The sequence below is a fragment of the Grammomys surdaster genome, unplaced genomic scaffold, assembly GCF_004785775.1.
Source record: "Grammomys surdaster isolate TR1022 unplaced genomic scaffold, NIH_TR_1.0 143, whole genome shotgun sequence".
Lineage (NCBI taxonomy): Eukaryota > Metazoa > Chordata > Mammalia > Rodentia > Muridae > Grammomys > Grammomys surdaster.
This window is the reverse complement of record NW_021604601.1, coordinates 4,451,827-4,464,069: the sequence shown is the minus strand read 5'-3', so window position 1 is coordinate 4,464,069 and position 12,243 is coordinate 4,451,827. Positions and strand designations below refer to the sequence as shown.

General features: G+C 43.2%; 1 protein-coding gene across 2 annotated transcripts in view; it reads left to right on the top strand.

Moving 5' to 3' along the window:
- Window positions 1-12,243, top strand: part of Syne1 (spectrin repeat containing nuclear envelope protein 1) — a 471,763-nt gene that overhangs the window by 410,618 nt on the left and 48,902 nt on the right. For both annotated transcript variants that reach the window (XM_028764327.1, XM_028764328.1), the window contains 2 exons: window positions 6,217-6,375; window positions 9,789-9,955. In XM_028764327.1, the coding sequence (XP_028620160.1) occupies window positions 6,217-6,375; window positions 9,789-9,955 (326 nt within the window). The remainder of the gene's footprint in view (window positions 1-6,216; window positions 6,376-9,788; window positions 9,956-12,243) is intronic.

Genomic DNA, 12,243 nt, shown 5'->3' with positions numbered 1-12,243 from the left:
GTAACACACCCTGAGTACCATGCTTGACACACAGCAGGCTGTAACACTCATTTGTTCAGTGTATTGCTCATGGCAATTATTGTGAACATGGGCTGTAATAGATATTTTTACTGCACTGAAAAGTAAAGTCATCCTAGAAAGTTCTATATAGTTATAAAGAAAAGTCTATAAGGAACAGATGAAAGCAATGCAACTTTATGTATGGACTGGCTAGAGAAAATGCTTTTTTTTTTTTTGGTTTTTCAAGACAGGGTTTCTCTTTGTAGCCCTGGCTGTCCTGGAACTCACTCTATAGACCAGGCTGGCCTTGAACTCAGAAATCGGCCTGCCTCTGCCTCCCAAGTGCTGGGATTAAAGGCCTGCGCCACCACCGCCCGGCGAGAAAATGCTTCTTGAAATGTATAAATCTTAAGTGCTTAGTTGGAGAATAGAGGATAGATAGATATACAGGTAACACATACATCCTTGATAAGGTTGAAGTAGAGGATGGGCTGGAGAGTTGGGGGTATTAGAAGGTGGGGAGTGGGCTGAAGAAAGGGGGACTCCGTATCCACCCAATCCCATATTTCTTCACTCCTACGCCAACTTTGACCTGGCATTATGGATCCTTATCCTCATGCTTCCAGAACCTTCCAACAGAGTTTGAGAGGCCCTGACTTATGCTTTATTTGATATTAAGAACGAATATATTCCTTGAACTTTTTCCTCCAAATACTTAATCTAAACCCAGACTTTGCTCATATCACAGACCAAAGGAGTATTCACTCACACGCTGAGAATGGTGTTTCAACAATCCCCCGTGAATTTTTTCCTTGAGAAAAGGGGCATCCAAGACATGGCCCTCACCAGCATGTTAACAACATGAACGTAGTCACTTTTCACAGAATGCTGTATTCTCTGTATACACAGGGAGGGGCCTATACAGAGATGTTCATAGAGAATGAATCATCACATAAATTATTTTCTGAGCTTTTCACCATGTAGACATTACCACAATTACCATGATATAACACACAGGCCTTATTATGATACACCATATAAATGGTAGGCATTTGCTGGGTGTTAATAACGAGAAATTATGACCACATAGTTCATTTACTTCTGTAAGCCTCCTCCCTCCCTCCCTCCCTCCCTCCCTCCCTCCCTCCCTTCCTTCCTTCCTTCCTTCCTTCCTATCTTCTTTCCCTTCCTTTTAGAAATATTGCCCCTATGTGAGCAGTCTTCTGTCTTTAGATATATTTATTTTTGTAGTTATCTTATGTGTATGTGTATCTGCTGGAGTATGTACATACACCATGCAGATTCAGGGTCACACAAATGTCAGAAGACTGTCAGATCCCAGGAACTGGACTTAGTGCAGACAGTGGTGAGCTGCCCTGTAGGTGCTGAACTCAGATCCTTTGTGAGAGTCTTAAGTATTTTTAACTGCTAAGCTGTCTCTCCTGTGCCCTACTCATCATCCTCTTAGAGAGAAGTCTACAACTGCTTTCATTCCTAATGGCTTTCAGTAACTCAGTGGAATAAATGAGACCAGACTCATTTCTCACAAAGAGAGAAACTCTTCAGATGCAGAATTCTCCGAATTTTTTCCTTGCTAAACCTTCCCAGCAGTGCCTTCTTGGAGGCTTGATCATGAGCCTCTTCTGGTTTCTTACCTATTCTCTTTCCTGTCCCACAACCACGTGAAGTCCGTTTTGAAAATGATCGATCCTCAGTGTTTTCATCGTCCCATGCATTCCCGTTTCCTCCTGGTTATGTGCCACCATCAAGGATGTCTTCTTTTCTGATTGGTTGTAGTCTGATCTCAAGACTTTGAGGCCCATAGATGCAAAGGCCATTTCTTTGGACAAGCTGGAGCCTACAACAGCTAAGTGCTGTTTGCCTATGGGGAATAATGAAGGCCATGCCCTACGTGTATGTCCTAATGCTTAAGTACCTCTGAGGATAAAAATAGTGCCAGAATTACCATATTTTGGAGATAAAAAAAATGATGGTCATATGATGGCTTCTCATTCAGGCAAATTGTGTGTATCATGCCATGAAAGTGTTATTATTGCAAATTAAGTTGGACATTCATATGTTCTAAAATTGCCCACTAGATTTAGGTATATCTGCTTGAAAATGCAGCTTGATAGTGGTGCTTGGCCACGTGATATGCTCTGAGGAGATTTATACACTGCACCTGTGAGCAGACCAAAACCTGAAAAAGAGGAAGTAGATAAAACACACTTCTAGAGTCTTCCTCTGCCAGACTCTTGAAGTATGAGACTAACACATAATTATCCTGTCCCAGTCCAGTCTACATTCAATGATTTAAACTAGTGAGAAGGTCGTTTTTCGTCTGGCCAGGTGCCAGGATGTAGTAATTCTGGAGGAGGGGGACCCAGAGGCTTTAGCAGCTCTTGAGTTTGTCATTTCCGGTGAGCTTCTGTCAAATATGAAACCACAACAGGAAACAAGCCTGTGCTTAACTCCTCGTAAAAGTCGCCAAACTCAGCTGAACGCAGATGGCATTGTGCCAGCTCAGGAGGAGGCAGCCTGCTCTGCGCCTTTTGAAGCAGATGATGTGAACCGAGGAATAACCTGGTCCACAGATGAGGCTGAGGAAGCCAGCTTCAAGCATACGCTTTGGAGCATCCGAAGAAAAGCAGACAGGGATTGGGCTTTCAGCTGCCCATGGGATCTGTTGTAGCTAACTCAGTTCTGGATTTTCTTTCTTCTCTTCCTCTGTTACTTATGTAGAACCATGTGTGACTCGAGCTGACATGTAAATATATAACACTGCACCACGGGAATTGCTCAGTGTGTACGTACACTTGTATGTGTGCATTTGTGTGTGTGTGTGTGTGTGTGTGTCTATTTACACCCACCCATGTCTTGATAAAAATACTTACTGTAAGGGAAAAAATGTATTTCCTGTCCAGCTGTCTCACTCTAGAGGCAATGCACTATGGTTGTACCCTTAAGAAAATATGAATATGTGCTGATCTGGTAAATTTCGGGGTTTTAACTGAATCCAAAGAAAGAAATGGTTCACTTATATATAGCTTAAATATTTAGTTTATAAACAACATCAAATGCCACCCTTCTTAGGATTTTACATCTTTGCAAAAAAAAAAAACAAAAAAACCACAGGCTTTGGCCCTGGCTTACACCCAATGCTTGCAGCTCACATATTTAGGTTTTTTTTTTCTTCAGTCATAGCTCCACAGTAAACAAATGAAAGCAGTGTCTTCTTGTTGTGAGACAGGAAGGATATGTATTCAAGCTGCTCCCTGGAGACATTGAACACATCGATGCTAAAGAGAAAAAAAAAAATCAAACTAACATGGGGCATTGTCAAACCTGTGGTGTTCGACAGCCGTGTCTAAGTTTTTGCTTGTTTCTGTCTTCCTGTCAGCACACCACATCCTGGGATAAATATAGTAGACCCCTTGAGACGCGGAAGGTAATTGTTACAAACACTAAATGCTAGTGTTAGGAGAAAATGCAGTGTCAGACGAGAAGAGGAAGGCTCATAGAAGATGCGCAACTTGCTCTGTTTTCGGTGGCAGAGCACCGAAGACTGGCCTCGAGTCTCGGCTGCCTCTGGACGTGTGACTGATAATACGTTACAGCCTGTATCAAAGACCCCAGCTTTCCTGATTCTGCTTTTGACTGACCAAAAGCCAATCACTTAAACTGTCCAACTCACTCTGGGTACACCAACTTCTCAACGAAATAGGTGATTTCCTTTTATCATGTGACCACCCTCTCTGCAGATGTTGGTGAAGGGGGAGCCCTAGCATATGTTTTTGAATTGTGGCTAACATGCAGTGGAAGCTACTCAGAGGCAGACAAATCCATCCCAACCCTTAAGGAGGGAGCTTCTTTTCTTTAGAGGGAAGTCACCGGTCCTGAGAGTTTCTGCTTGTATCAATTGAACCTAAGTTTTAGCTGCAGCCACCCCCTCCTGTCTGATACTGTAGAGATGACGGATGAATCCACAGTCTTAGTGTTCCAGAAGAACAGATCTCTCTGTGCTTACTGAGTGTGCTGTATAACACGGTCTGGGTAGAATTTGGAGTAGGTGGGATTTCTCTATAGAACCTTTTAACTGGTACTCACTGTTGATCCCCACCTGAAATGCGCTCACTAACACTCATCTCATCTGGATTATTCTCTCTTAAGGGAAACTAAGTGGTAAATTCAGTTACATTAATGGGGCAATGCTGATAAACTCAGTAGTGATACCCAACCCAGAGAAATATTTTATTTAAATAGGCATAATTAACTCAAAGGAGGGACCTTCTAATGGACATTTCTCAACAGCCATGGTAGGCTAGGTGGCCTCCTGTCCAGATATCTCATCTCCCCTGAGGTAGGTCTTGTGAAAGGTGTTACCTGATTCCCAACTCTTCTCAGAAAAGATCATGGACAAATGGGGTTCTGTGGGAAATTACATATTATCTACTTAACCACTGAGAGAGCCAATCAGAGGTAGCATTGGTAACCAAGAAGCTTAGGGCATCTTTGAAATGTTTTTATTCCCATATTAAAAAGATTAATTTAAAATATACTTTAAAACAGGTTGCTAGGTGTGGTGGTTCATGCCTATAATCTCACAACTCAGATAGAAGGATAACCACTAGTGGTTATATACTTAGGGATATACCTAAAGAAATGAATACCCGTGTCTGTGCAGACATGACCATGTGTGACAGCATTGCTCATAGGAAATCAGGATTAGAATCAACAGAAATGTCCACATTAGCTGAATGGACTTGTAAAAACATACATCTGTACAGTGGACAGTTCTCAGCAATCAAAAAGAATGAATTGTGGGTATATCATTTAACATAGCTTAACATGAGAAGCATGATAACTGAAAGAAGCATGTCACAGAAGAATACAAACTGTGATTCCAGCTTACATGGAATGATGGGAACAGGAAGACACATAGAGATACTAGATCAGAGCTGGGAGAAAGTGTGGAGATAACAGAGAATGACTGCTTATACCCAGCAAGGTTCTCTAGAGAGACAAAGGCTGATAGACTGTGTGTGTGTGTGTGTGTGTGTGTGTGTGTGTGTGTGTGTGTGTGTATGTGTGTGTTATAAAAGATGATTTAGTAGATTGCTCATACCAGAGGGGCTGGGTAGTATGACACCCCTGCCTGCATGCTGCATAGACTCAGAAAACAAACAATAAAATGGCCAAAGCTACTTAGTTGCACGAAGCTGCATGCCTGGGTGGTCCCAATTCAGGACTGAAGGAGTTCTCTGGAGAAATACCAGCTTTCAGTTCACACTGGCGAGATGAAGGATCTGGAGTATCAGCGGACAGTGCAGACACAGGGATAGCCACACTCACTCAGGAAGCAGAAGCAACGACATACATGGTGACACTGCTCCATTTTTCTGAGACCTCTTTATATCTGGGCTGACTAGTGGAAAGTGCCATTTGCTTCAAGGGTGAGTCTTTCCCCTTCAGTCAATCACAGGCAGGTGTGTGTGCCAGAGGTGTGTCTTCTAGATGAGTCTTTAACCCATCAAGTTGACAATTAAGACCAACCACCACGCTGCTGACAGTATTGTTGTTTGGGGATTGGTGTATGAAAATATTCTAAAGTTGATTGTGGTCAGAGATGTGCAATTCTGAATATACAAGAAAATACTTGGAGATTGTGTCAATGAAGCTAAAATAAAGCAGACATAAAAAAAAACTATAACAACAACAACATACAGGTGTTTTTTTTTTTCCTTTCTGTTTATGGCTGCTCTTGGAACCCCCTAAGCACACTCTCCAGATACTGGAGACTCAACTGACTTTTCTCTCTATTTCATTCTGTCCTTCCCTCCCTCTATTAAAAAACAAAATACCAAACATTTATTTACTTGTATTTTACGTGCATGAGTGTTTGCTTGAATGGATAGAAATATATCACATGTGTACCTGGTGCCTGTGGAGGCCAGATGAGGGCATCAGATCTCCTGGAACTAGAGCTGCAGAGAGTTGTGAGCCATCATGTGGGTGTGAGGTGAACCTGGGTTCTCTGAGTTTCTCCAGCTTCTTTGGCTCTATTTTTGTTCATTTCAGCAAATCCTGTGTCTCAGGAACCAGTAACCTGCAGGAATGCCCAGGTCTCACTTCGGCTCACTCTTTCCTCCTCGGGGTAGGAGTTGCTCTCCTGTTGCTACCCCTTCTTATAACTCTGTCCTATTCTAAACTTCCCAGGTCTCCCTAAGACGACAGCAAGTGAGCGAGCGCCTGAACGAATGGGCTGTCTTCAGCGAGAAGAACAAGGAGCTCTGTGAGTGGCTGACCCAGATGGAGAGCAAAGTCTCTCAGAATGGAGACATCCTCATTGAAGACATGATAGAAAAACTCAAGAAGGTGAGAAGCATGAGGCAGCCTGGGTTTCCTCCTTCCCAGTGTTCCTCCTGTGCTTTGAACGTAACACTCTATCTCCATTGCTTCCCCCGTCAAAGGAGGACTGTGTATTAAGCTTCAGCTTTGTAGCATACAGCAGACCTGTGTGGAAAGACCAACTCCAAAACCAACACAGCATTGATGACTTTATTAGTTTTCTATATAAAAATGAAAAATCTCATAAATAATCAATTTGCTTATTTGGTATCAAAACTGCTTATTTCTGGGCCAAGATAATACAGGTTTCATCATAGCATCTGCTACCAGTGGGGCTTTGCTGGTTGCTAGGTATCAAAGAATGATGTACTAAGCAGGGCTAATGTACTAGTTACCATAATAAAATTTTCTAAAGAGTAATTCTTGGGTAGCTGTGTTTATATCCTCATTGCTTTTCACTATAAAATTCAGAATGTACATTTTGGGAATGGATAAACACGTTCTAGAACAAAATAAGGCCGTAATTTATCATTCACTAAAACTTTAGTCTCTCATGGATGATTTTATTATAGTATGTGGTATGACATCAAAAGTACTCTTTGAGTAGGTCAACCTGGTGGCTTGGGCCTGTCATCTTAGCTACTTGTGAGCCTGAGGCAGAAATATGCATGGGCAAGGTCTGCCTGGGCTACAAACTGAGTGCAAGGCTAGCCCAGGCAACTTAGTAAGACCTATTCATAATAAAGATTGAAAACTAAGGAGGGAGTAGAGAGTGGTACTGAGAACATAGCCTAGTAGTGGAGTGCATCCTTAGGACACATGCTACCCTCCGTTAATCCCAGTACTGCAAAGCAAAGAAAAAAAGGAAAAGTAACACTCTTTGAAATATTAATTCTACAAGTTTGTCTATAAAATAAGTTGTGGAACTAAAAGGGCCATCCCTGTCTTGTCTTTCTCGTAAATGTGAAATGTTGCCGAGTACTGAGAATGACCAACCAGAGACCAACGATTACTGTCCAGTGGCATCGACACAAACAGTTTAATTTAAATGATAACCCAAGAGGGTTTTACTATAAGTGCATTTTAAAACTAAAGAGTAGTTCTGTTGAAATCAACATTTCTCAATGAAATTATCCTGATTTTGTGATGAAATGTTAAAAATATAAATAGATGCATTCATTGTTTTGGTTTTTGGACCCCTGTGTGTTGAAATAACGTGACAAGCTGGGTGGATGGGGTTGAGGAATCCTAAGCATGTCCAGGGCATTCAACTCTTAGGTAGAATGGAGCCTTACCTACTATCTTCTTTCAGGCCCCCTTTCCTTAAATATGTGGTTTAGAGGGTATCCTAACTTTATAGGAAGAGTTAAAATGTATACATAAAACCTATCTCCATGAGTTTTTTATTTAGTTTGTTTCTATGTACATGTTTGTGTGATGTACATGCATGTGTGTTTATGGATCTTTACATGAGAGTGATACACCTGTATGTGTTTGGGCTTATGGAGGCCAGAGGTTGAAGTTAACTGTCTTTCTCAATTGAGCTAGGGTATCTCAGTTGAACTGATTTGTAGAAGGATCTTTTATTCACCCTATATAATTGTTGTCCTGAAGACTTACTACCTCTGTCTGCTAACCTAGGCCTAGTCCTGGAAGCCTCTAGCCTCTGTACAATTTTATCTAGGCCTAGAATGTTTTTAGCCTCTGAGTCTTGCTGCTGAATAAGCTCACCCTTTCTTGTTCTTTCTGAAGTCTAGCTGAGCTGGTTTAACTTAGCTGTTCTGGCTCAAACTCTCCATGCAAACTGATTCAATCTGGCTTCTCTCTTGGTGTCTGGTAAATTGTTCAGCTTGGCCTTAAACTAACATTGGCAATCTGTTCTAATCTTCTGCCTCCTTCTCATTCTCTGGCTCATTCTGTCTTTACCTGTCTCTAGCTTGCTCTCTCTCTCCAGCTTGTCACTGTACAACTGTCCTGGTAAAACTGTCCTCTTTCCTCTCTGCATGGGTCCTCAAGTAGCTTCCTATTCCACTCTGTTCTCATGAGAGTTGGACATATCTTGTTCTGTCAAATCTTTCTCTGATTCAACACTTTCAAACAGGGCTGTTTCCTTCTACAAACTAGGTGTGTACTAAGGGTGATCCACACTACAACTAGAAAGAGGTTTTTTTTTAGTAAATAACATAATCCTGGGGCTCACAGTGTGGTCGAATAACCTCCAACACCCATAGCTCACATATTCAGCTAGTCTAGCTAGCCACTTGGCTCTAGAGATCTTGTTTCTTCCTCGGTGCTTAGGGATTACATGTAAGGCTTGCTGGTTACATGGGTTCTAGGGAATGCAAACTCTGGGCCTCATGTTTATGCTTTACCTGAGAAGCCATTTTCTCTTATTTATTTTTTCTGAGATACTATCTGCTGTGAAACAAAATTGCAAAGTTGATCCTAAAACTGGGTCTGTCACCCCACATAAGCAGACCATGTGACATAGCTATTATGGTTATCATTAACCAGTTCTTAAGAGGGCCTACCACACTGACTGAAGAAGCCAAGGCGTGAGACCCAGTAGCTTGCTGAAATGAATGATTATCAATCTTGAGAACGAATTTGCAAAATGAAGGGACTCAAAATATTTGTGCACAAATAACATGACTGACAGGATATGTGTAAAGTCTTCATAGCTGACAAGGTGCACATAAGTAAGCACATATGCACACATTCATGTGTGTACCTATATAATGATGGCACAGGTGTGTATGCATATGTGTGCATGTGTCTCTTAAGCCTGGTATTAGCTGTTCATTTCCTGCTTCATTGTATGTATGCTTCAGGCCATCTGCTTAATGATTAGAGCAGTATGATTTTCCACTGTTAACTCTTCCAAGTCAAGGCTTTTGTGTCTATGTATATTCCTTTATTGTGTTTGCTTTGTTTCTTTTTGTCATGTTAGAGCTTAAACTCTGGTCCTCATTAGTGCTAGGCAAGCCTCCTACCCTTGAGTCACTCCACTGAGACACACTTTTTTTTAATTATATCTCTATATCTTTGTTTTTTGAGAAAGGGTCTCGTGCATCCCATGATAGTCTCAAATTCATGATGTACCTGAGAAAGACCTTGAGCTCAGGATTTTCCTGCCTCTACCTCTCAAGTGCTGGGATTAGAGCCATATGCCATCACACCAATCTGTTGCCCTTTACAGTAAATAGAAAGTGCCTTACGGTCCTTTCAGAAAATCTGTGTAATAATTGACTTTGGACTCTATGTTACCAGGAGCAATAGGCACTATTAAATTCTTGCTCACATGAACTGATTCTCACATGCTGTTCCTCGGGCCCAAACTGTCTAAACAGTAGAAACTGTAATTAGCACGTTTCCAGAGGTGCCAAATGAATGCATTAAGAACATGCCCTCTAACCTCTGTGATTGCTTTTATTATGCAGGATTATCAAGAGGAAATTGCTGTTGCCCAAGAGAACAAAATCCAGCTCCAGGAAATGGGAGAACGGCTCGCTAAAGCCAGCCATGAGAGCAAAGCCTCTGAGATTCAGTACAAGCTCAGCAAAGTGAACGACAGGTGGCAGCATCTCCTAGATCTCATGGCAGCTAGGTAAGAGGCACCAGCTGCAGAAGGAAGCCTGCAGGGGGAAGATGGTTTTATTTATTTATATGTCTGTTTTGCTTGTTTGTTTTTCTTTTTTCTTTTTAATTAATTAATTCATTTATTTTTACATGCCAATTGCTGCCCCCCAGACCCCTCATCGAGTCCCTCCCCATCCCTCTCCCCTTCTCCTCTAAGAGGGTATCCCCTCACCCCTGGGCATCCCCACGCCCTGGCATATCAAGTTACTTGGGGACTAAGCACATCGTCTCCCTCTGAGACCAGACAAGGCAGCCCAGTTAGGAGAAGCGGATCCATAGACAGGCAACAGCTTTAGGGACAGCCCCCTGCTCCAGTTGTTAGGGGACCCACATGGAGACTGAGCTGCATGTCTGCTACATATGTGCCAGAGCCTTCGGTCTAACCCGTGTATGTTCTTTGGTTGGTGATACAGTCTCTGAGAGCCCCCAAGGGTTGAGGTTAGTTGATTCTGTGGGTCTTCCTGTAGAGTTCTTATCCCCTCCAGATCCCTTAATCCTTCCCCCAACTCTTCCATAAAAGTAACAAGAGCTCTATCCAATGTTTGGCTATGAGTCCCTGCATCTGTTTCAGTCAGCTGCTGGGTGGAGCTTCTCAGAGGACGATTATGCTAGGCTCCTGTCTGCAAGCATAACAGAGTACCATTAATAGTGTCAGGGACTGGTGCTTGCCCATGGGATGGGTCTCTAGTTGGGCCAGTTATCGGTTGGCCATTCCTTCAGTGTCTGCTACATCTTTGTCCCTGTATTTCGTTTAGACAGGACAAATTTTGTGTCAGAAGTTTCGTGGGTGGGTTGGTGTCTTTATCTTTCCACTAGGCATCCTGCATGGCTATAGGATGTGACCTCTTCAGGTTCCATATCCCCACTGTTATGAGTCTCACCTAAGGCCACCCATATTGACTCCTGGGAGCCTCCCCCAATCTCAGATCTCTTGGACTTTCTAGAGATTCCTCCCTCTTCCAGAGTACAGCTACAGATGTCGATTTATTCTTCTGGCTCTCTGGAGAAGGAATGGGGAGGGGAATGGGGGGTGATGAGGATCAGGTCTGCAGGGGAGATGTTAAAGCCTGGTTTTCCTCATTCATTTCAGGTAAAGCAGCAGTTCTCAATCTTCCAAATATAGCAGTTGTCTTAGTCAGCGTTTTACTGCTGTGAACAGACTCCATGACCAAGGCAACTTTTATAAGGGTGATATTTAATTGAGGCTGGCTTACAGGTTCAGATGTTCAGTCCATTCTCAGCAAGGTGTGAATATGGCAGCATCCAGGCAGGCATGATGCAGGAGGAACTGAGAGTTCTACATCTTCATCTGAAGGTTGCTAGTGGAGGAAAGAAAGAGGAGAGAGAGAGGGAGAGAGAGAGAGACAGAGACAGAGAGACAGAGAGACAGAGATAGAGACAGAGAGAGAGGGTTAGTCTTTTGAACTAGGAGTTGTTCACTGACCTTGGAGTGGGTTCCTTGGAGTGGGTATTTGTGGGCCTCCAGCTAGGGATATACTTGAAGCTGGTTTTACCCGTGACCTCCACCAGTTGTGGGGTTGTAGTGTGCATGGGTCCTGTGGGTTGAATTATGGGTCCTGCGTCTGTCCCTCTAAGGGGCTAGGGCTTTGGCTCAGAGAGGCAGAGGCACAGGAATTTGACAGTGTTCACTTCACAACAGCCAGGTGGAAGTTGGGCTGTGTGAAGCCGCAGGACTCCGCTCCAGGGGTGGGGAAAACACAGTCTGAGGTCCCATGGGAGGCCAGAGCTCTTGAGTTGGGGGTCTCCGAGCCAAAAAGCGGTCGGGGACTTTTTGGTTCTCAGGCCCTTGGTCTCTCAGTTGCTCTGGCTGCATCCCACGGGGATGAGAGTCTTAGTCACAGCAACTCACTTGGCTAGGTCATGGCTGGCTCAGCATGCTTGTTTGAGTTGGTGGCCTCTGAGGCTGCAAGCAGAGAGGTCAGCATTGGCAGATTATATGGCAGCTCTGTAGTTGAAAACCTTCTCCACGGTTCCCCACGGCAGGCCCCAAAGAAGAGAGATAGTTCCATGGTCTTAAGATATTTATTGTCATGGCAGAAAATGGATGAAGCTATACCCCCCTCCCCGGTATTCTCAGGACGGACCTGAAGTTAAATACCTTTTGCAAGAAGGAGGGTCTGGGAAGGAATGTTTAATTGACTATGCCCCTCTGGCCTTCAGGTATCTCATTAATATGGAGATCTGTCTTTGTGCGGGGCGCGCGTGTAGTGGTCTCGCCGGCAAAAAACATACACA